Source organism: Oryzias melastigma, linkage group LG3 (assembly GCF_002922805.2).
Source record: "Oryzias melastigma strain HK-1 linkage group LG3, ASM292280v2, whole genome shotgun sequence".
In the NCBI taxonomy this organism is placed as follows: domain Eukaryota; kingdom Metazoa; phylum Chordata; class Actinopteri; order Beloniformes; family Adrianichthyidae; genus Oryzias; species Oryzias melastigma.
The window spans coordinates 21,788,976-21,810,763 of NC_050514.1; the positions used below are offsets into that span (position 1 = coordinate 21,788,976).

Below are 21,788 nucleotides of genomic sequence, written 5' to 3' on the forward strand. Positions count from 1 at the left end.
CCCCCCGCCACCCAGACACTTTATATCTCATTTAAATTACATTTTACAACAAAAATTAACAGGAAAAATAAAACTAAGACAAAAAACTAAAGAAAATGTTCTTTTAATTAGTTATTATTACCAATTAGAAACACATTTTAGCTGTATTTCTGATTGTATTTTCTTTTCAGAATACACAATACTCCTTCTTTCTGGTTAAAAAACGTTTTTTATAAGTTTAACAAATAATTACATTTATTTTCGGTTAGTTATGTTAGCACTGTGGATTTAGATCGGAAACTAAAAATCGGATGCCAACTTCAGCCTCGTCACACACGCGCAGGCTCACTCCGCTCTTCCACGTGGAACCTGTCATTTGACCTACAATAGTTGGTCCCCATGGCAACAAGGACGCAGCCCACAGTGCGCAGTGCAGACACCGGGAAGCGCCAAGTTCAGCTCTCCTCGACAATCCTGCAGTCATGAGTCCATGACCGGCTGCGTTCAACGCCCGTGACCGTCTCCACTGCGAACACGCGCTCAGGTAGGTTCGTTTTCTACATCGGAACAGCCCGGTTAGAGCACAGATGCGAAAGCTTCAATGTCGGTCCAGCTCAGGAATATTTTTGCTGTTTACTTTTGATGACGTGTTTCCCTGAAGAATAACAGTTTGCTTTGTCCTTTAGGTGCACTGATGGATTTTTATGTGGTTGGGCTGGTTAAATGGGTCCTCTCTGTCCTCCTGCTCCTGAGCCCGGGCAGTGCAGCTCCAGGACAAATGTAAGCTCACCGTCCTCTCATATTTTTAAACAATTATGATTCTAATATGCAAAGAAAAAACTAAAATATATTTTCCCTTAAACAAATAAAAATTAAAGTGAGTGAACATGTAAGTGCTGATGATAATTGTAGGTATTGTGCATTTTTCAGCTTTTTGGATTGAAGATAACTTAAATAGGAATAACAAAAGAGGAAAAAACAAGTGGCAACCGTTTGGCCACACTTATTTTGTTTAGTGTTAGGGTCAAGGTACCCCAAACCCAAAGAAAGGGTTAGGATTAGGGTTTGGGTCCCTTTGCCCTGGAAGTTGGGTGGGGCACAGTCCATCAAGATGGGTATCATGATTTCACCCCCTTGGGTTTTCTTGGAGGGTCTGTAAACAGACATGTATCCATTCATCACTCATTCTCTTTTATGTCTTCACCTAATTTAATAATGTGAAAATGAAATCTAAATTTATAAATGCACCTATAGCGTATTCTGATATATATATACATGTTTTTTGTATTTTTTACATTTTTACTTGCAAAATGAAATGGAAAAAAATGAATTTGGTTTCTAAAAACCCTAAAAAGTATCAAATAGAGAAAAAAGTCAAAGATATTTAGTAAATTCAAAAATGGCGTGTAATGGCAGCAACATTTTGACCTGTGTTCTGGTCGTCCTCATTCCTATAAAACCTGGGTTATGGCTTGGAGGCCTTGGGTAAAACCTGTAAAATGATCACTTTTTCAGCGTTGGACACACATATGTAAAATAAATGTGGATAACGGGTCATTAGTTGATCCTGCAGATCCTGCACTTGAAGTATTCGCTGTTCTAGTTGGTAACCATTTCAGTTTTAACAAGTTACCCCTTAAAATACATGCAACCAACAACATAATTTAGCCTTGGACAATACAGTAACGTACATCTTTATGTGTGATCAACGAGAATTCCTATCAGTTTTTATGGAGGTCCCTTGTAAACATGTTCAAATAATATCAGAAAAATAATGTGTTTATCTTTTTAGTGTGGAAGTGGTGGAGAATCAGCTCCCTCCTGAAGCCTTACTTAATCCTTTTGGCTCTGGAGAGGAGGAACACAGGTGAGTGAGTGGCTGCTGGATGATGCCCTACTTAAGCACAACATAGCTCTAAATTTGTTTTCCTGCGTATAGAGTTGGTAATATCACTAGTACACTTACAGCTCACTCGTGCAGAATCTAGGAGAGCATTTCTGATTGATAGCCACCCGTCTTTTTTGTGTTTTATGCAATCATACCTCCACATTGTTTCTGCAGCAGTCAACCACTGCAGATTCAATGCCACGCTGGAGCGCCAAGCTTACTATTATCTCCAAACTGAATGAGATGTTGAAGCATTTGAAGTGGTTAGTCTGGCTCCTCATCAGATTGACTCTAAAATAGAAGCATGGAGAATGGTGTTTGCTTCATTTCTTGCAAGCATTTTGCGTGATCCAACTTCAGGAAAAAGTAAACTGTCCGATTTTCTTTTTCAAATCATATGATTATTTTTAATTGAGTCAGGACAGACTGAATCTGTTGCTAAAATCTTGTGTCTTTCTTGAACTTTGGCTGCTCTTGTACTAAAAATCAAGTCTGACATTTTATACTGATAAACTATGACTCTTTGTAATGTTGTTTTTTATGCTTCTTATTTAAAATAAATTTACAATAAAGATGTTTTCACTTTACCTGGGAAACAAATAAGAAACAATTTGTTTTGCCTGTAGCTTCTGTTCTGTCTTGGTCACAAGATTTAGATTTTGTTCCTGATAAGAAGTAGGGTTTTTTATGATTTTGTAAAATAAAAACTGTGTTGTGTGTCACCACAGATTGTTGCAGAGTTACATTCAGTCTATTCTGAAAAATGACCAAGGAGGACCAGAGATCACTTCCTGGGAACAAGGTACGGTTTATACAGTGTAAAACTATTAATTTATTTTCTCTGTAATATACAATTAAATGTGTTGACATTTTACCCATGCAATAGGTTTAACAAGAAGTTGAAAATCATTGAAAAAAAACAGGAATTTGCTCATTTTTCAACCTTAATTGATTGTTTTTGTCATTGCTAATTACTACAGAGGTCATTATTCTTTTAATTTTAATTCCAGCTTGACTTCCATTTAAATGAGCTGTTTAAGAGAAAGTTCTGGATTTTCAATCACAACCCTCAACTAATAGTTAACAGAAAATTATATTTTAATAAAACCTTAATTCAAAAAGTGGTAAATTCAAACCCTGCAGAAGAAGATCTTAGATCACAAGCCCTACATTTAAAGCATCTGAGTTTCTAGGAGAATTCTCTCCTCACTGTTGTAATGATTGTAAATCTCCACATTAGTCTTGATTTTTAGCTTATGAACAGATAGAAGTTTCTCATAAGTAAAAGATCCTCATGCAGATTGGTGATTGTAATGTTTGGGTGTGGGAGGGGTTTTCTTGACTCTAGTTTATAATTGTTTGTAACTTTCCAGCAAAGTAAAAGTTGTACAGGTTCTAGGGTTTCCAGATGACAAACTACACACTTTTTTCATCACTAAAGCTCTTCGATTGTGTTAAAAATTAGTGTCAAATAAGTTGTATCTTGTTTGCTTTAGAGGTATTCTTCCTGTTCCGTCTGTATGACTTTGATCGCAGTGGATTCTTGGATGGTTTGGAGATGATGAAGCTGCTCTCTGACTACAGCAAACATCATTCAGGTCAAGTGGATGCCAGCGAGCTGGTGAGCAGGAGTGCTTTTGTCTAAATCAGGGGTCTGCAACCTTTAATGCCAGAAAAACCAAGTTTGTTAATGACCGAACCCCAGCAGGGGTCGAAAAATCCCACAAATACAACTAATTTATGCTTTTGTGACCGATCAGATAGTGTCCACGGTGGATTTCTTACTCCACACTCAGGATCTGAACCATGATGGGCTTCTGGAACCCACTGAGCTTCTGTCTCACACACAGGTACGTCCAGACCAACATACATTTTCATTTACTCTGCAAATTGCAATTTTGTTTGTATAGGCAATGACTTTATGTGACATTGGCTGCCTCAAAGGGCTCACGGATCAACCAGATATCTGAGACGAAGCAGGAGGTGGTTGTGCAAAACAGTCTATCAGCCACCATCACTGAGGAGGAAAATACAGGAGCAGCGGAGAACAAACAGCAAGAGGATGCTCATGAAAACTTTCAGCCTCAAGAAGAAGAAATACCTCATCAGGAAACACGGACGGACAACGCCATACAGCAAACAGATGAACATAATCAACAACAAATTGAAGAGGCTGTTGTAGAAGAACTGGAGGAAGTCCCTGTACACCAGGGACAGCCAGAAATATAAGAAAGAACGTCCTCCTCCTTTATCCACCATAAGGGCTTTATTGAATCTCTCTAAACTATCAAACATGTACCAGACTAATGAAAAATCTTTGCATGCACTTCTTTTAAATGTTATAATTTCTACTGATTCAAACAGTAGCATTAAAGTCCATCATTATCATTACTGTAACATGTTTTTCTATAAAGATGTTAACACTTTTTTGTATATTCATTATTTGCTCCATAAGTAAAAGTCTGGTCAAACTTTTCAGACATTTTGCTTTTACTGTACGGTACACAACAGGAGTTTCTTAACCATTACTTCACCCGATGAACACTTGTCTTCCAGCATTTGAGCACTCAGAATGCATTGTGGTTTCTGTATGGTTTAAGCAATGAATTATCTTAACTCAATGTGTGGCACAAAAAATCCTTTATATGTTATTAAATGTACAAACTTAAAAAAAATAATACAATTAATTTGCGTTATTCAATAATGCAATTTCACTCAAAAAAGCATTTTCAAATAAAGTTCTAGCTTTATTGAAAGGTTTTAGTGAGTTAAAATGTTTCATCCAATATCCAATCAAATAGCACAATTTTGTATTGATCATATCATAATTTGTTAGGTTATTGGGGGAAAGTAGAAGGTTTTGCTGATTAAAAGCAAAAAAAAAAAAAAAAAAAAAAGGTGGGGTGTCACGTGGCTGCTAAGCAACAAAGCAACAACAGGCAGACATGGCGGAAACCAGTGAAACAGCAGGTTAGTTTGAGTTTCTTTACTGGTTAAACTTCATGCCAGATTTGTTTTTAATCAGTATAGACAGTTTTCTTTATTACAATCTATATAAATTTTAAAGAAATCAAATCCTTGCTGTCTGATTTTGCGTTGATTGTCAGATATCCAGAGGAAAATCCGCGCAGCTTTCCACGTGTTTGACCACAAAGCTGACAACACTGTGGACGTTCGGTGAGATTTTAAAATGATAATATTTTGCTGAACTCAAACATGGCATTAGTAGTCAGCGCTTTCTGCTAAAAAGTTGTATTTTCCAGAGAGGTTAGCACCATCATCTATTCTCTGGGATGTTTCCCCACCAAAGCAGACATCCATCGCTTCGTGGATGAGGTCAGTATTTTTCAGCATTTTCCGTCCTCCTCCAGGTTTGAATCGACCATGAAGAGAACTTTGGTGCATGCAGGAGTCCCTCTGTGTCAGCGTTTTCTAAAACAACCGAGGAGGAGAAACGGGTGCGCTTTGATGGGTTTGAAGGTTTGCGTGCGTAAAAAGTGCACAAACTTGAAAAGACTGAATTGGGCAAGACAGTGTGCCATTTTGCGCTCACCAATGTTAGACAATTCTTAGATCTTATCCATCTCTCCATCACGCTCTGGGACAGCTTCCAGGGAGCCAGGGGCGGACTTAGTAGTTTGGGGCCCCAGGTGACAAATAAACTAGGGCCCTCTGCAGCAGTTGTATTGTTTCTAAAGGTTAAAACATCAAATAACTTCTTTATTGGTCCACCAGTGTACAGAATTAATGTCAATAAATCATTTAAAAACTCCCTGCCATCAGCACAAGCTTGAATGCACCTGACAGTCTTAATTACAGTTTCACCCTCCAGAATATAGGACAATATGAAAACGTTATTTGTTGGTATATCTTTTTTTTAGACCCACAGTTAATTTTTTGGGCACACCTCTGAAGTAGTTAGCATATAAATAACGAAATGTTATGACTATAACTTCTGTTCCCTGAAGGAGAGGAACGAGGTACAACACATGTACATGTGTTGTACCGAGTGAATCGACTGAAAGGGAACATTAAATTATTCTATCAACAGTTAGAACTCAAGAATATAATTAGGCAAATGTCAACCTTAAAAGTCCAGTACTCTAGTTGTTACTTTTATTTAACTTTCAAATGTCCTGAGCTTTGATTTAAACTTTAATAACTTTTGTTGAGAACTTCTGTTCACACAGGTGGAAGAGGACAATATGGGATATGTTCATTTGGACAAGTTCCTTCCAGTCATGACCAAAGTATTACTGGAGAACAAGTAAGAAGAGAACAAGTATTTTCTAGTCACATTTTATTTACATTAAACTATTTTGTTTGCTTTAGAGAAGAGCAATCTCTGGAAAAGCCTTTCTTTACAGCTTAAACGTAAAGCTGGCTGCTGAAGATAATTTGCTGGAGAGATCCAATGGCAAGGCAGTCCATAAAAACATCATCGCACACAACAAATTGTACCATCCCTTGATGAGATTTGTTTTAAATATTTCCTTGGGATGTTGGGCTAAATGAATTCAACATTTGAACCCACCATTCATTAAAACTATAGTCAGGTGTTATATAAACACGAGCACCTTGGAGTTTGACACCTTTACCTGACTACTGATCCCCTCATTATCCTTCCTCAGCATTTGCATCGTAAATGAAGCCGCCTGAAAAATTCATGTTATGCTACTTGCTGTCATTAAATTCTAAGACTTTGAAGAATATCCTGTTCTTTCCACTACTATCTCATTTAGAAAATTGTGCAAAGGTGTATTTGTAAATAGGCAAAATAATTTACTTGTTTTTTGATTGTTTTTGTTAGGTTTCCTCCCATCCCTGAAGAGAATTTGCTTCAGGCGTTTGAGGTGAGAGGATGACTATTTCCACTAGGTCGTCAAGGCTTGTTAATGGTTTGAAACCCATCTGGGTTTTTGTGCATGCTTTGCTTTTCTCTGGGCACTCAAGTTTCCTCCCACCATCCAAAACATTCTTCACAGGATAACTGAAGATTCTAAATTGCTCTTTTGGAGTGCGTAGTGTTTGTGTTGCCCTGATAAGAGTGGAGTCCATCTTTGGCTTTCTAAGCTGGGTAGACTCCAGTGATCTCAAACAGGAATACAGTTCCTGTTTGAGAGGATGGAGGGTTTTTACTGTTGAGTTTCTACTTTAGATTAATTTTAGTGGGTCGACCATCACCATAGATTATAAAACATTAAAGATTTCTGAGGCAGCGACCATCACATTTCATTTGACATGCTCCTTAAAAAAGATCTGCGATCGTCTTCATGTTCAACCATCTAGTCGTGTATTTCCAGAAATGATGCAATTTAGACTTTTTCCAAGTTACGATTCACTTCATCAACTCTTCAAGTTTCCATTATGAAACCAGTTTTCATAAACTTTTTTTTTAAATAACTGGCATTTTTCTACCTTTACAGTGTCGGATGTTCATTAAGCCAGAAATTCATTTTATTTCCAGGTTCTGGACAAAGAAAGAAGAGGATACATGGAGCCACAGGAGCTGGCGAAATACATGAAAAGTGAAGGTAAAGCAGATAGTTTGAAGTATCATATGAGCTGAAAAACCAAAAAAATAAATGGATCAATAGTATTTTCATGTCATGTTGTGTTTAAACTAGGTGAGACCTTCAGTCAGGAAGAGATGAATGAAATGCTGACAGCACTGGTCGATGAAAAGAAGAACCTTATCTGTTACAAGGAGTTAATCAGTCAGTTGACCCTTGACCTGGACACGTAGGCCAAACCGTTCTGCATTTCTGCTAAAAAAAAAAACTGTTTGTGCCCCAATAAAAATACATTTTAATTTGTATTTCATCTGTCCTGTTGTTAATACATACTCTGCACTTATATTTAAATAACAGATACTGGAGGATTAAATTGATTTAAAAAGTAAAAAGAACTGAAAAGATGAATTGACAAATTCCAGAAATAGATATGTAAATATGCACAAAGAAACAAAGATAGAGATGACATTTGCAATGAAAACTGAAACTCTGTGGTTCCTGTGCATGTATTCAGAGTTTAAAGTTTAGCTTTTTAAGGGCTTTTTGTGTCTCTTTTTGTAATAAAAATGCAATTTGGTGTTAAAATGATAATGAAGGTCTTGAGTTCTGGTAGAATGGAACAAAAACAGAAAAAAAGCAATGACTTCTGATGAGCATAGCACTTTATGTGAGGTGATTTTCATGATCAACATGCACTCAATAGTTACAACAGCTTGAGAAAACAGGGGTTATTTGATGTGCCGGGAGCTCAGGCAAGTTTAGTAACCAATACCAGCAAATCCCTCCACGTTCATGATTTTAGCGTACAGTACGATTTCAATTTACAGTAAACACACTGATTAAGACCAGAGAGATCGAGACATAAAACGTAGGTCTTCTGTGTCTGGTTTTATCGTTCCACTTTCAGACACAAACAGAAACCAAGAAAATAAGGCTCAAATAGCTTCACCGAACACCACCAGACAGATGCAGTCTTTGAGAGGGCACAACTGAGTCAGAAAAGTGATGATTGTAGTTCTGGAAACAACTGGATTAATGATGGAATGTTTTTAATTATTATTTTCATAGGGGGGACACAGTTTAAGTCAGCACGTAAATACAGATTTGAAACAAATCACCGATCAAAAAAAGAATCACAGTTGTAAAAAAGGTAGATAAGCTCAGCAGTCCGGATGCAAAGGAGACTGAAAGGTAAATAACAGGACTTTAGGTGTTGGGATAAGAGGTGGAAACTACTGTAAACAGGACACATCCAGGGGGGGGTCTGTGTTTCCTGGATTTAAAAAAGATTCACAATGAGTCACTATGACTTCAAGTAAGAAAATTAGAAAAAAGCCTGTTTTCCACCAAATCCAACTAAATACTCATTACTGTGTGTCCTTAAAGGGCCAGCAAAGAGGAAAGATGGCAGAGCGATAAAGAGCAGCTGACTGAAAACTGAATAAAACTGTGACATCAGAATCAGCTCCCTGCAGTGGTCTCTGGATATATATATTTATATTGTGTATTATTGCACACAACTTCAACACGGAGATTTACACCCAACACACCCACAACATAATGCACACGCTTCACATATAGCAGGAAAAAATAGGAAATCTCCACCAGATTTCCTTCCTTCAAACCGAGATCAGGAAGGAGGAGGAGGATCTTTAAGTCAAAGAGTTCTGATCGGATCAGTTTTCACGAAGGTTTAGCGGGATTCAAAAAGCTTATAGATAAATGAGGTCAAAGGGTTGTTCAAGACCTGATATGCACGACGCCAAGAAACACTGGATCCAGCCATTTCTGACGTCTTGTTGCATAGCTGCAGCCCACGTTAAAAGAGTGGGAGGATAATTGATCTCAAAGGAGAAGTTGTGCAAAAATTACTAAAACAAAAAGACAACCACCCAGGGCACAATAAAACCACCTGTAACTTGTGCCCTGATTTCACCCAAAACCTCAGCCCTCCTTGACATAAACAGTCTTAAGGCGTTGGAGAATTAGAAAAAGAAAAGCTATTAAAATCCAAAAGTCTAAAGAAGTGAGCTGGCAGAGATGCTGGATCAATTAAATTGTCTATATATTCATAACATTGACTTCTTTTTAAGTTTTCAGTTGAGCAGCAAATGTGTATTTTTCCACCTATTGATTCCAAATTACTGCCTCCCATCAAATGACCTTTTTCACTTGTAAGAAGTCTCTATTACCATCAGCTGCAGAAGTAACAGATCCACCAGTACCTAAAGTCTGGAATGAGCTGCACCTTGATCTAGTTACATGGTTTGCCAACATCTAGCTAGCATTAGTTAAAGAGAAAAAGCCCCATTTCCTTCCTTAAATCTGTAGGACCAGGCCAGCAGCAGAGACGTTGTCCCCTCCCCCTGCAGTCTGGTAAACCTCAGTACACACCAGCACCGGGGCCACACAGATCTCGTAGTCATCCTCGTCCCAACAGCTCACGGGCCTGTTCTCCTGCAAAGGGATGCGCTGGCTTCCTTCTCGCTGACTGACGGAGAACGAGTCGTCCATGATGAGCCGGGCCTTGCTGGGGTCGATGTCGTTGGAGCCGCAGACGTGGCGGTTAGCTGTGAGCGAAGCCTTGGCCGTGGCCGACATGGTGTTTTTCCACTTGGAGTCGCGCGTCACGATCATGGCCTGGAAGGCCAGCGTGTGCACGTGGAGGCGGGTCAGCGGCTTACCCCTGGCTTTATTGCCCTCCGTGTCGCCTTCCGTGTTGGCATCTATGTAGCGCTGGTTGAGAATTCGATAGACCTCCCGCATCTGGTCGAGGACCGTGGCGACCCGAGGGTTTGGGTCTGACAGCACCGTGATGTTGGAGCCTTTGAGGAGGCTGAGGAGGTTTGGAAGTTCCTGTTCATTCATTCCCAAAGAGTCTGCCTGGTAAAGCAAAGACAAACCATCAGACTTTAATTGTTCTGATAAAACAACATCCGAAACCACCAAAATAATAGAATCAGAGTTTAATGCACATCACAGAAGGAGGACATGTTAGCACCCTCACTCTGCAGACAGGAATAGGTATTTTGTTTTAAAATTGAAACAAACCATAAATAGATGTATTAAAAAAAGCGTCCAGGGGCATTTAAAGTAGGGCCGGGAATCGATTACAAAAATTGAACTAATAAATCACAAACCTGGAAAAAAATAATCACGATTAATCGTAAACATTTTTTTTTTGTTCCAGTATTTGCCGACCACTTATCTGAGAATAATCCCACACAAAACTCTATTGTTAATAGGTGCTGTCAATCGATTACAAAGAAATCTGATTAATCGCACTTTTGTGTTGTGATTAATCACTACTAATCACAATATTTTACCAGGTAAAATATATTCATACATTTTTTTTTTTTTTTTCGGGGTGTTTGCAAATGTATTCAAAGTAAATTTGCCTAAACAAACAGCACTCTGTTCCCAGTTTGACTCTGACCTATTTACTGCACTGTATACTGTCTGTATGTTCTCTGCACTTTCATGAGCAACAAGAAGGTATTTTATCACGTGTATAATGATTTTTTTGGCTACAAAGATCCAATCGTACATACGTGAGAGATAACATAGTGCAGAAGGTCTTCCATAATACTTTCTTCGACAAAGCTTGCCATCTCAAAATGAATGCCGATTTGAGGGGAGGAAGAGGACAGCAGGTCTGACAAGCGGGAAAGGAGAGCATCTCGCTCACCTGGAATAAAGAAAACAACCACAGGGTTATTACAAACTGAGAAAAAAAAGTAAAGAACATTTTAATAAAACTTCTGACAGAAATGATCAACCGACAAGAAGAAAAAGGGTGACAGAAATCTCAATGACAGGGACACCGAGGTGGGATTTGTGTCCCTCAACACAAAAAAAATGAACTGACCTGACTGAAATGGAAAGTTATCCATCATTTGCAGGCCACCCACCACCAGCAAATCTGGGTTAAAGTCTTTGAGTTTCTTAGCAAACTCTTCCATGGAGGACAAATAGGGATTCCGGTCATCACTGTGAATTATGTATCTACAAAAAACACAACATCTACATTAAAAGCAAAGAAATGCTTTACAATAAAAGTCCAAAAGCATAAAAAGGCTTTCATTATTTCTGTCTTTAAAAAAGAAACAAAAGACCTGTTGGCTCTGCGTGATGTGTAACGGCCCCAGCTAGATCCAGCTGAATACTCCAGGATCAAATGAATGTCTGGCTCGTCTAAAACTTCACCAGCCACTGGAAACAAACAAACAAAAAAAAGAGAGTTAAATATGACGTATTGTCTCAGGCTTTTCCAGAGCATTATCTTATATTATACCTGTGATGTGCTCAGGCAGCACGTCGATGAAGTCGGTGCTGTAACTCCCCCCCAGCAACACATCACATCCCTCAATTGCCATGCGACCGGCCATGACCGGAGCGTTCCCACCTACGGCCCATCTGTTCCCAGGTAGGTCACGAGCGCCGTCCACCAGCTCACTGAAGAGGGTTTCATTGAGCATGAAGCGCCTGATGGAGTCGGCAAAGGAAAAAAAAAAAAAGAGAGTGAAGCTACATTATACTAATATTATCTCTTCTTATCGGAGTAAATTCCAACATCAACTTGTAGAGATACACACTTTAAGTGACTTTTTAACCCTTTGACACCTGAGGCGTCGTCATTAATTCATTCATTAATAACAGAAGTAAGGAGTTTTAGCATTCATCTTATAAAAATATATTTTTTGGTAGAATCAGAACCAGCATCCTGTTAGGCCTTACATTGTAGAGAATAACTAGATAATCTGAGAGATGTGTGTAGAGCACTTGCTCTATACTTAAACAACACAGAATTGATCAAATTTGCTTTTTTTGTTTTTTACAAATGAATGAAAAAGCTTCCATGTCCTAAAATTAAAAAAATATCCAACATTTTTTAAAACAAAAAAAGAATAGAAGATAAATCGGTTTTCAATAAATCTATGATTAACTTCAAAAAAATCTTACGCTGACTAAAAGATAAATAAGCTGATTTAAAGATAAATTACTTAACTTTATGGGTACAATCAGCTGTCTGTTTGGATTTTTCCTTATAATATACATGTTATATTTGTCTAAATTTTTACTCACAAGGCATAAAGTGTGCTACAACTGAAAGTTCAGTTGATCAACCTACACAGATCTCAAAACCTTTACATACGTTTGAGATCATAAATGCAAAAGGACCGACAAAAATACCATTATTCCAGATTATGACGGATTGAATTGAGTGCGTATGACAGGAAAAGCACAACATGAACTGTATTTTTGTGGACCACTGAACTAACAGAACATAAAATAACACAGTGGTAAAGACAAACATCATCATCCATCAATCATCACTTACTCTGCAGCCGCTCCTGGTGCAAAGAAGTAGGCGAAGCTCTGAGCCAGCTGCTCAGCATTTTCCAGGTAGTCATAATGCACTGGGTTTTCTGTGTGAGAGATCCCTATCTTGTTTAAAAACGACACACCGTCAACAAGCAGGTCCACACAACCCCCAAAACCTGTGAAGAGGAAAAAAAAAAAACACAAAAAACAACAGGATTTATTTGATGAAGGCACACCCGCCAGAAAACAAAGAATTTTATTTAAGCCCTGGAAATCCACAACACACAGAGGAAAGGTTTAACCAGTAAGGTTAGGAAATATTTATTTACAAGAGTTTGGGAGACTAAAGACATAAAAACAGGAGCTGCTGTGACATTTGCTTGAAGATCATGAGGTGGACTGAGGCAACAGAAACAACAACGTGAGTCATTGAGGCAGAACGAGTCGTACCAGAAACAGAACGAATAAAAGTTTCACTTTAATTACAAAGCGTTAATAGAATTTAACCTCAATTTATTACGGTTATTATTAGGGATGTAAAAACAGACTGGGGTATCGATTTCTATTCCTACGATCCAACCAAATCGATCTGTCTGAGGCAGAATCGAACTATAACATTAAACCATCATTTAAACATGAGATCATAGATATTGGAAAGAATCTTTTGGATTAAGACATGTTTATTTGACTATAAAGGCCATCACAGCAGACAACATACATGTTATGGCACAAAGACAAGACCATCCAGTGCTGTATAATGTTCAGTTTTGGGACATTTTGATGTGGAAAAACATTAGTGGAATGAAATTTATGGAACTAGAATATGAACGGATTTGACATTCATTCTTGTTTGTACACATATTTAATTTACACTTGATTATCTTGTAAGAAATACAAGAAATCTGAAAAATGTATCTCCAAGTCACACTGGTTGAATTTTGGAATAAAGATGTCCTGGATCAATTTTAAGTCAGTGACTTGGATCGTTCAAAATGAACCAATATTAACTATAAGTAAAACTTTTTTTTTTTTAAATGCTCTTCTTTTAACATAAAATATTTACAAACTAAAGACTAATTTTGTTTTTGAATGATTTATGTGAAGCTTTAAATAAAGCAGCTATAAATTGTTAATAGGATTTGTACCACAGTCCAAAGAGATCACATTTGAGGATTGCATGAAGGGCAGCTGCACTAACTTTCAGATCTTCATGGAGGATCACTTCTCCTAACATGTTCCTGAGGCATAAAGTACATCAGCACGGAGATCTGGTGACAGCACATCCATCATCACCTCTCTTTACATCCCTTCTTAGGCTAGCATATCAAATCACCATGTTTTCTCTTAAGTCAGCCGTTTTCAGAGTGTCTTTTTTTCCTGTTTGCACGTTCATTTCTACATTCTGCTGGTCATAAATATTACCACGACTTGGATTTAATTGTTGTTTGTCAAATTAAATGCAGACAGTTATACAAAAACAAATTAATTAACATACATATATTTTTTTGTTTCACAGTTCCACGTTAAGCTTCTAAAATGAGTTTATGCTAGCTGCTGTTAGCTAGCTCGCACCTACCAATTGCCACTTTGGGTCTGGCGACGTTATTCACGCCGACTTTCTTCTCAGCCCGCAGCAGAGAGGACAGGACGGTGTCCAACCGGTCGTCCAGAACCGCGTTTTGAGGCGAACGGAACCAGACTGCTAACAGGACCACAAGCAGAGAAACAAAAGAACCATATTTCATCCAAGACACTCTGCCGCCCCCCTCCATCGTTCACTGCTGTTGGTTAAGGTGGGTCTGGCGGAGGGGACCTGTGCCTTGCCGCTCTCGCTAGAGCGAATATATCACATTTCCCGTCGCTCTTGTAAATGAGCGACGTGTTCGCTACCAGGAAGTCAATGAAACGGGGTTTAGGTTTTCGAAGAAAATTTTGGAACTTTCTGAGAATCTGTCACAGGAACGAGTGTTTTTTTTTTTTTTTTAGCTTGAATTTTCTTCTGTAGGTCCAGCTGATTAATATAAAAAGCCCATATTATTTGATGCCAGGGAACTATTTCATTCACAAAATAAAATTTTTGATTACTAAATTAATTTACTATATTTTTCAGGATTAGCTGTCATAGCTATTTTAAATTCCCTGAATATTCGATAAAGAAATTTGCTAAAAACTACCCCAAATTCTACATTATTTTGAAATTGTAATAAACTTGTTTGTGAAAATAAAACTTCCGCCCCCCTGTAAGCATTGCAGTACCACCTCCAGAACAGCAGGGGGCAGGCTCAATTATGGCAGGGGTAGAGCAACATGACCATAGACCATAGACTGTAGATGCCATAGACCATTTAATAATACTTAAACAGTCAATGCCATGACTTCTATATAATGGATGTGACACAAGTGTCCAGAGACAGAAGTAATATGTTTTTTTTCTTTTTATTTGACGAAAAGTTCCTACAATATGGCATGAAATACTTAAAAATGTCTCTTATTTGTGAATATATATTTTTTCTCTATAATTTAGGGTATTTGAAAGTCATATCCCTCTTTGCAAAGACATTGAAAGTTGTTTGGTTTTATGAACATTTAATTTTATTAACAAAACACTTGGAAACATAGTGCTCAATCTTGTAAGCCATCACTATTTTAATGTTTGAGCTGGAACTTCAGAAATAAAAGTCTCATCAGAAAATATGAATAAGATTATCACATGAAAAGAAAAAAAAAAACAAAAACAAAAGAACAGCTGCTTAAATGTCAGATTCATAAAAAGCACTGTAGTTTGATTGAATCCCAAAGTGAAGTCTCAAGAACTTCTTGGAGGGTAGACATTCCTGTTTTGAAATGAACTTCACATATTTTAGATAATTAAATACATTTGCCCCCCTTTCTAAGCACATCATTTCTAAGCACTTTCTCTTTAGTAAAGTGTGTAGATATCATATACTAGGTCAGTAATGCTTGTGGTATATAGTAACCTATAACTTGATTTTCACACAAAGTATTTGTCAAAAGTAGTTCATAGATTGTCCATCAATCAACTGAAAAGGAAGCTGTTGTTAAACTTCGATTCAAAGCAAATTTACACGATAAAATTTAGAGTGTGAGGAAGTTAATTATCTTCTGTCATTTAAAATAAAAACATTAAAAAGGTTGAACTCTTCCAGTATCTATAACTGGCTATAGATCTTGCCAGTTTTAGCAAAATAAAGATTTGCTCTCTATCTTTAATTTGTATTCTAATACTTTCCAGAGGGAGCTAAAATTATCTTTAGTTGCAAATCTAGGTATGGACAGGAAATGCGGGATAAAAAACAAACTTGACTCTTGATTTTTGAGTGTAATCCTAACCTTAAGCCAGTCTGTCAAATAAACATCTTCTCGCTGGGGGATTTTTATTATCAGATTGTTGTCCTTCACAAATGTTGCAGCATCTTTCCTAATTGATTATTAACCAACCTTTTTCGTAAACCCTCAGGTTTAACAATGCGTCCTACATTTTTCTTCTACAACTTCTAAATGCCTCTTTTGTATATTTTTTCCCCCTAGTACCTAGTTTATTTCCCTAATCTTTATCATTTTTTTCCTGATATGATAAAATACCCCTTGTATTTGAATAATTACACAATTTATTTTGAAGAAAAAACAAGTATTTTTCTGTGGGATTATGATTGTTGTGATGAATGGATCACTCTTAAATGTTTTTTTATTTTGCTTTCCCTTAAGGGTTTTAGTATCACGGGATCCCACCACTGCAGCAAGAGGAGCTCCCTTCTGCACAAACACTGATCTGAATGTGCATGAGTAATAAAGTCAATAATGGGATACTAGACTTAAGCAGCAACTTGAAAGCAGGCTTTAATGACAAATATTTAAAAGTTCTTAAACATTATGAAAACAAATGGGTTGCTCATTTTTTCGCTCCAGTGTTTTCGCTTAGTCATTTAGGCCACACAACCTTTCCCATAATATGTCTGTGTAATTATCTTTTAAAGGAGCACATAGACTAATAAAGTTGGGGAACTTAAAAAAAAAAGTTGGTAAATATCTTTACTTTGCCTTACTTGTAATACAAATTGAGTTAATTTCAGAACTGAACTATTAGTTCAAGAATCCCTAAGCAAAAGTTGCAGATACAAACAAAACTTTTTCCATAATCTCTTAGCTTTCACCAGTATCCTCTCCATCCAATTGAGAATATGTAAGACACACTCCCCTCCAGACAGCATTTTACCTTTGACAAACACATGCTAAAGTTATTGGACAAATGAAGTCGAACACAGCTGAAACGTAAAGTTTAAGTCCAATTTATTTAAATTCAGAACAGTATTGTGCCAATACAAATTGGAGTTAAATGTCCCATTTGTAAATGTAAAGAAAAAAAAAACACCCCCCCAGGCACAAACAATCCACTTTGTAAACTGGCTATGATTTGCTGTTGCTCTCCAATGGCCGATATTTCACATTTTGGAACAAATTAAAAAAATATATAGTTTGGCAGACAACTACATTCACTTTTACACCAGCAACATCCTATCTAAAAAGCAGCCGATTCATGCTAAAAAATGCAGACATTAACAACACTGTTATTCTGTTCTAGGAGTTGGTATATCTGTTACATCAGTTCATAAACAGGCACATTGTTTTGATGCCACATCTGAGAATTAAGTTGAAGCTTAGAGTTGTCATGGTGTATAGTAAAGTGATCCAACTTAAAAAACAAAAATGTTGCTCTTCTGTGGCAGTGGAGTGTGCTGCCCTCTGGTGGCGATCTAATGGAATTTCAGCTGCAAACCTAAGATGTAAAAAATAAGTTTGAATCATACAAAAAAGGGATTATAAACATCACATAAAACAATAAGTTGCAATACAAAAAAGAGAGAAAATTACTTTTAAAACCTAAAAAAACAACACAAAGCTAGGTGTTCTGTTACCTTTTATTTGGGGATTCCTGCCACAACTTCAGACTCAATACCACAGTGATCAGATCCACGCAAGATTTTAAAGTACCCTAAAAAAGATCAGAATATGACATGAGGTTCACTGAAAACATGAACTGCATGCAAAAAAAAAAATGGCACCAAAAAGGGAATCTAGAGATCTCACACTGTAACAGTTCACTTTTCTGATCTGCATCCTGATTTGGCTGTAGGCCATTGTCAATCATCCATTTCCTGTGCTGTGTCTGCTGTGCAGAATGCGTTCAGTTTGCTACATCTTCACAAACGTTTGATCACAAGATCTTTGGCTCTATTCTGTAATACTGGACTCATTTAGGCTTAAACAAGATAGAAAAAAGTTTCAATATATGAAAACATCATAAAGTCTTTAGTGAGTGGTTTTACAGCCTTAAGATATCTATAATAGCAGTAAAAAAATAAAGACAACTCACAGATTTCAACTATCGAGGCGTTATTTTTAGAACACAACTCCCACAGTAAACGTAATTAGATTCCCAGCAAGCAACAGTTCAAAAGATTTCTCACCATTATCCCCCCAATCTGTGTTCCAGGAGTTTGCACACAGCCAGTAGGGGACGCCATCCTCCTCACCCCAGCCCATGATCTTGATGGCGTGCCCGCCAATAAGAGAGCCGGATACGTGCTGGTACACCCCTGCAAAGGTTTGACACATTCAAAGGAAAATGAAGCAAAGCTATATAGAGAGCTTTTCAACTTTTTTAGACCCAAAGCACTTTATATAGTCCCATACACACCACAGCCAGAACATTAAAAGAGCTAAAGTGTGCAGCTGACCAGATGGATCATGCACTCACCAGATTTGTACATTGGGAAGTCTTCATAGACCATGAAAGCACCTTCCACGGGGCCGTTCTTGTAAATCTCTGTTTGAATCTGCTTCTCATCTGCTTCCACACTGTATGAGGTTTTACCTGCAACAGACTTAAGTTAGTGCTCTGCACTGTGTACACACTCTTTTAGGGATTAACAAATATTCTAGTAACACATAAATGTAATTACTTTGGCCATAATGTGGCAAAGAAAACCATATTTTTTCATTAGAAAAAAAAATGAAAATAGGAGAGTCAAGGTTAGGCTGCATTTACCATAGTGCTTGTCCTTTTTGTAACTGGGTGTGTAACCAGCTTCACACTGACTGAGGCACTGAGGAGTGTCGCCACCCTCTCCAGTGCAGGGGGGTCTGGTGCCATTCACATGGTGCTCACAGGGAGGAATGGTGTAGGGCCGGCAACCTGCAGACAAACATCACTGTGTGACTTTAAACTGCTGAAATGCTAAAAATAAAAACACTAGGATGATTTTAGACTAAAACATTAGTGTGAGGTCACACTACAGCCCAAACTTACCAATATGGGAGTCATAGAGACCTCCAGTGACCAGTCCCTCTTTGGTCCAGAAGTCCCAAGCAGCTGAGGGGTAACCACCGTTGCATCTAAAAATCAGGACCACAAACAAATGTTTTATCTGCTTAGCAGAAGTCTACATAAACGTCAAGTGATCGTCCCATTGTGAAGCTCAGTGAGCCCTCTTACCCCATGCCACAGCTGTCACAGCAGGTCAACAGGTCCTCAGAGGAGATCTCCACGCTGACCCGAGCATTGCTGTGGATGCACACGCGGTCAGAGATGGCCTCTGCTGCACCAAATGCCTGAAAGCAGAAAACCTTTGGGTTCAACAACCACCAGCAGCAGCAGGAGGACGAGGAAGAATGACATCTATGCAGGTAAAACCCTCACCCAGCAGGATCCACAGGAGCCCTGGTCCCTGATCTCACTCAGAGTAGGGCAGTTAGGCCATTGTACTCTGGAATCAAATTCTTTAGGCAGCTTCACATCTCCTGCATACTGAACCCTGCAGAAGTAAAACATAAGGAAAACTTCACCCTGAAACATGATGGACTTTTGGTTCTCACTAGAGAGCTAGTGTTACAGACTTATTTTTTGCTTGTGAAATCTCAGGATGTTTAGAGCAAAAACTCACATATTTACAAAATAAAAAAAATAAATCTAATGTTTAAAATTAGAGTCTCACATGATTGGCAGCTTAGGTCCCTTCAGCATCGTACCACAGAGCTTCTGAACATAACTGTAGTCTGCATTTTTGAAGTTGTGACCAGCCTGTGGCACAGGAAACAGATTTAGTCACACAACAAAGTTTAAAATAAATTTATGAAAAAAAAAATGAACCGACCTTCCATGTGGTGTTGAGCTTGTTGATGTAGTTGACCATGTCACTTGACAGTGGATGGAAGCGGGGTCTGGCCAGGCTCACAGACAAGCTGGCAGCCAATAACAGGAGAGCCGCACGCCACATTTTGCTGAGGATAAAACAATCACAGATCAGTATTTACATTACAATTAAAATAGACAAATTTGATCTAATGAAACTTTAATGAACAAATTGCTTTACATTTCACAGTAGAAACAAAACTCAAGGAGTAAAAGTATTGGTCACATAATGACCAACTTTTTAAAAGTTCTTAAAACGACTCCAGTGTACATGTTTCTCCATAAAACCAGCAGCACTTAAACACAAGAGGTTTCCCCTTAGATATGCTCTGTAAGTCAGCTAAGAAGTTAAAGGACATTCTCTTGTTGGCTTAAGTACAATTGAAACCTGCAAAGAAAACAAAACTAGTCCTCTCATCATTGATGCTCATGTAAGTCCTCAAAGAGGAGCTGGAGGTAAAAATCACAGAGATGTGCTCTACAGATCTAAAAATGTGACTCAGCAACATTTGGTTTTAATGGAGCCTTTTGTGTGCATAAAGCATTGATTTTAATTCAGCCATGATCAAACTCATTTACAGCTAATGTACATTCCAAATGACATGATCCAAACTACAGAGGGCATAATAACGTTTCCAAAGAAAAAGAGCAGTACAAGTCTGGTGACTTAAACCACCGGCTTATTTACAGCTGCTAGGGAAAGTCACCAAGATTTCTGGTGAAATCAGTCTAAAGCTTCCACAAAAACAGGTGCAGGCATGTTTTTCTTCCTCAAAGCTGGTTAAGAAACAGTACAAAACAAGTTTATGAAAGCTAGGTAAAAGGACCAAAACAGTCCCATGATGAATTGACTCATATTTTATGGGAGTACCCTATTGGCAGCTTCCCCTATAAATAATAATTAACAATATTGCCATGGTTAAACATTGTCCCTCATGTAGAGGAACTAAACAAAAAAAAACAAAAAAAAAACTTGTGACTGTTCGACTTTGAGGAATTGAAAGGTAAGGCAGCTGACGAGCATTACTCACTTCCTTTCAGGAATCTATGGTTCATCAGCTACATCAGAAAGCCACAGCACAACCTACTTAACATGAAGCTGCTGAGTCATGACGGAAAGCTGACGAGTTCTCTTCAACAAAGGCTTATGTGCATGGCTGACTCTTAAGTTAGCAGGCGTACTGTAAACACTCATAAAAACATAGTCTGGGAGAGGTGAAGATGTAATTTCAGTTTCTCTGATCAGTTTGACCCAAATTCTGGATCATATTGTCCTTTAGCTCCACATCTCATTCAATTTGGATTTTTTTTTTTAAATCAACACATTCCTGATTAATAATTATGTGTGCAAGAAAACAGAGGACCGTGAGAGTTAAAGTTCTTTGGCTTTAGTTTTTTGCAGCAGTGTTTGCTCCTTCAACCCTAATCTCTTTTAGATTAATCCTAATTTAAACCAGGTCTCTCTTTAGGTGGGGCATGTCAATTATTAACGGCAGCTTGAGCTGCCAGAACAAGAAAACATCACGTTATGAATTAAGTTAGGCTGTCCTGCCTTCTCATTGAAAACCATAAAAAAGACAAATGCAGTTTTATATTTTAAGAAATCTATTTTTCAAAGCCTATCTTAGACATTATACCCCTTCAAAATACACATCTGGTAATCTGAAATCCTTGATGTTGTTTTGTCGGGAGAACTACTCCCTCTTTTTATGAAATCCAGTTTCACTTTTTATTTCCGGGATTTCACCCACTCATCCCTTCATTTGACCTCGCTCCCAAAACATATTTTGTTTAAAATCAACAAAAGAAAAAAGAAAAACATGCTATATTTTCTAGCTAACAATTAGCTATAAACGAAACTCTACAGGCTAGG

General features: G+C 37.8%; 4 protein-coding genes and 1 long non-coding RNA gene across 5 annotated transcripts in view; 3 read left to right on the forward strand and 2 right to left on the reverse strand.

Moving 5' to 3' along the window:
- Positions 1 to 361: 361 nt before the first annotated feature.
- On the forward strand, positions 362 to 4,345 carry cgref1 (cell growth regulator with EF-hand domain 1). The gene is made up of 7 exons (XM_024294898.1): positions 362 to 523; positions 666 to 759; positions 1,772 to 1,846; positions 2,596 to 2,669; positions 3,364 to 3,488; positions 3,628 to 3,717; positions 3,812 to 4,345. The coding sequence occupies exons 2-7, from the start codon at positions 674 to 676 to the stop codon at positions 4,094 to 4,096; spliced, it is 735 nt and encodes a 244-aa protein (XP_024150666.1). The 5' UTR covers positions 362 to 523; positions 666 to 673; the 3' UTR covers positions 4,097 to 4,345.
- Positions 4,346 to 4,717: 372 nt separating this feature from the next.
- On the forward strand, positions 4,718 to 7,685 carry efcab2 (EF-hand calcium binding domain 2). Its single transcript, XM_024294899.2, has 7 exons — positions 4,718 to 4,837; positions 4,975 to 5,044; positions 5,131 to 5,203; positions 6,058 to 6,134; positions 6,678 to 6,720; positions 7,335 to 7,401; positions 7,495 to 7,685. Exons 1-7 carry the CDS (start codon positions 4,813 to 4,815, stop codon positions 7,611 to 7,613), a joined length of 474 nt encoding a protein of 157 aa, XP_024150667.1. The 5' UTR covers positions 4,718 to 4,812; the 3' UTR covers positions 7,614 to 7,685.
- Positions 7,686 to 8,024: 339 nt separating this feature from the next.
- adpgk2 (ADP-dependent glucokinase 2) lies at positions 8,025 to 15,618 on the reverse strand. The gene is made up of 7 exons (XM_024294897.2): positions 14,282 to 15,618; positions 12,722 to 12,881; positions 11,675 to 11,865; positions 11,496 to 11,592; positions 11,249 to 11,385; positions 10,932 to 11,068; positions 8,025 to 10,263 (listed from the first exon to the last, which is right to left on the reverse strand). The coding sequence occupies exons 1-7, from the start codon at positions 14,475 to 14,477 to the stop codon at positions 9,700 to 9,702; spliced, it is 1,482 nt and encodes a 493-aa protein (XP_024150665.1). The 5' UTR covers positions 14,478 to 15,618; the 3' UTR covers positions 8,025 to 9,699.
- A 1,378-nt stretch (positions 15,619 to 16,996) lies between these two features.
- Positions 16,997 to 21,788, reverse strand: part of ctsba (cathepsin Ba) — a 5,170-nt gene continuing 378 nt past the window's right edge. Inside the window, exons 2-11 of the mRNA XM_024294896.1 lie at positions 19,878 to 20,004; positions 19,719 to 19,804; positions 19,424 to 19,538; positions 19,220 to 19,335; positions 19,034 to 19,119; positions 18,773 to 18,919; positions 18,482 to 18,598; positions 18,192 to 18,320; positions 17,640 to 17,716; positions 16,997 to 17,500 (exon numbers count right to left, since the gene is read on the reverse strand). Of these exons, the coding sequence (XP_024150664.1) occupies positions 17,643 to 17,716; positions 18,192 to 18,320; positions 18,482 to 18,598; positions 18,773 to 18,919; positions 19,034 to 19,119; positions 19,220 to 19,335; positions 19,424 to 19,538; positions 19,719 to 19,804; positions 19,878 to 20,000 (993 nt within the window). The 5' untranslated portion in view covers positions 20,001 to 20,004 and the 3' untranslated portion in view covers positions 16,997 to 17,500; positions 17,640 to 17,642. The remainder of the gene's footprint in view (positions 17,501 to 17,639; positions 17,717 to 18,191; positions 18,321 to 18,481; positions 18,599 to 18,772; positions 18,920 to 19,033; positions 19,120 to 19,219; positions 19,336 to 19,423; positions 19,539 to 19,718; positions 19,805 to 19,877; positions 20,005 to 21,788) is intronic.
- The window catches only part of LOC118598246, a 9,771-nt gene continuing 7,256 nt past the window's right edge, over positions 19,274 to 21,788 (forward strand). Inside the window, exon 1 of the long non-coding RNA XR_004947363.1 lies at positions 19,274 to 19,410. This is a non-coding gene — a long non-coding RNA (uncharacterized LOC118598246). The remainder of the gene's footprint in view (positions 19,411 to 21,788) is intronic.

What these genes read in the sequence shown, in the direction of transcription:
- cgref1 (XM_024294898.1), top strand. Translation starts at nt 674, where the DNA reads ATGGATTTTTATGTGGTTGGGCTGGTTAAATGGGTCCTCTCTGTCCTC. An exon ending in TCTGGAGAGGAGGAACACAG is followed by an intron (nt 1,847 to 2,595) that starts GTGAGTGAGTGG and finishes GTGTCACCACAG; the next exon opens with ATTGTTGCAGAGTTACATTC. An exon ending in GATCACTTCCTGGGAACAAG is followed by an intron (nt 2,670 to 3,363) that starts GTACGGTTTATA and finishes TGTTTGCTTTAG; the next exon opens with AGGTATTCTTCCTGTTCCGT.
- efcab2 (XM_024294899.2), top strand. Translation starts at nt 4,813, where the DNA reads ATGGCGGAAACCAGTGAAACAGCAG. An exon ending in GGAAACCAGTGAAACAGCAG is followed by an intron (nt 4,838 to 4,974) that starts GTTAGTTTGAGT and finishes GTTGATTGTCAG; the next exon opens with ATATCCAGAGGAAAATCCGC. An exon ending in GAAATACATGAAAAGTGAAG is followed by an intron (nt 7,402 to 7,494) that starts GTAAAGCAGATA and finishes TGTTTAAACTAG; the next exon opens with GTGAGACCTTCAGTCAGGAA.
- adpgk2 (XM_024294897.2), bottom strand. Translation starts at nt 14,477, where the DNA reads ATGGAGGGGGGCGGCAGAGTGTCTTGGATGAAATATGGTTCTTTTGTT. An exon ending in GCTGCCTGAGCACATCACAG is followed by an intron (nt 11,593 to 11,674) that starts GTATAATATAAG and finishes GTTTGTTTCCAG; the next exon opens with TGGCTGGTGAAGTTTTAGAC. An exon ending in TGCACTATGTTATCTCTCAC is followed by an intron (nt 10,264 to 10,931) that starts GTATGTACGATT and finishes TTGCTTTACCAG; the next exon opens with GCAGACTCTTTGGGAATGAA.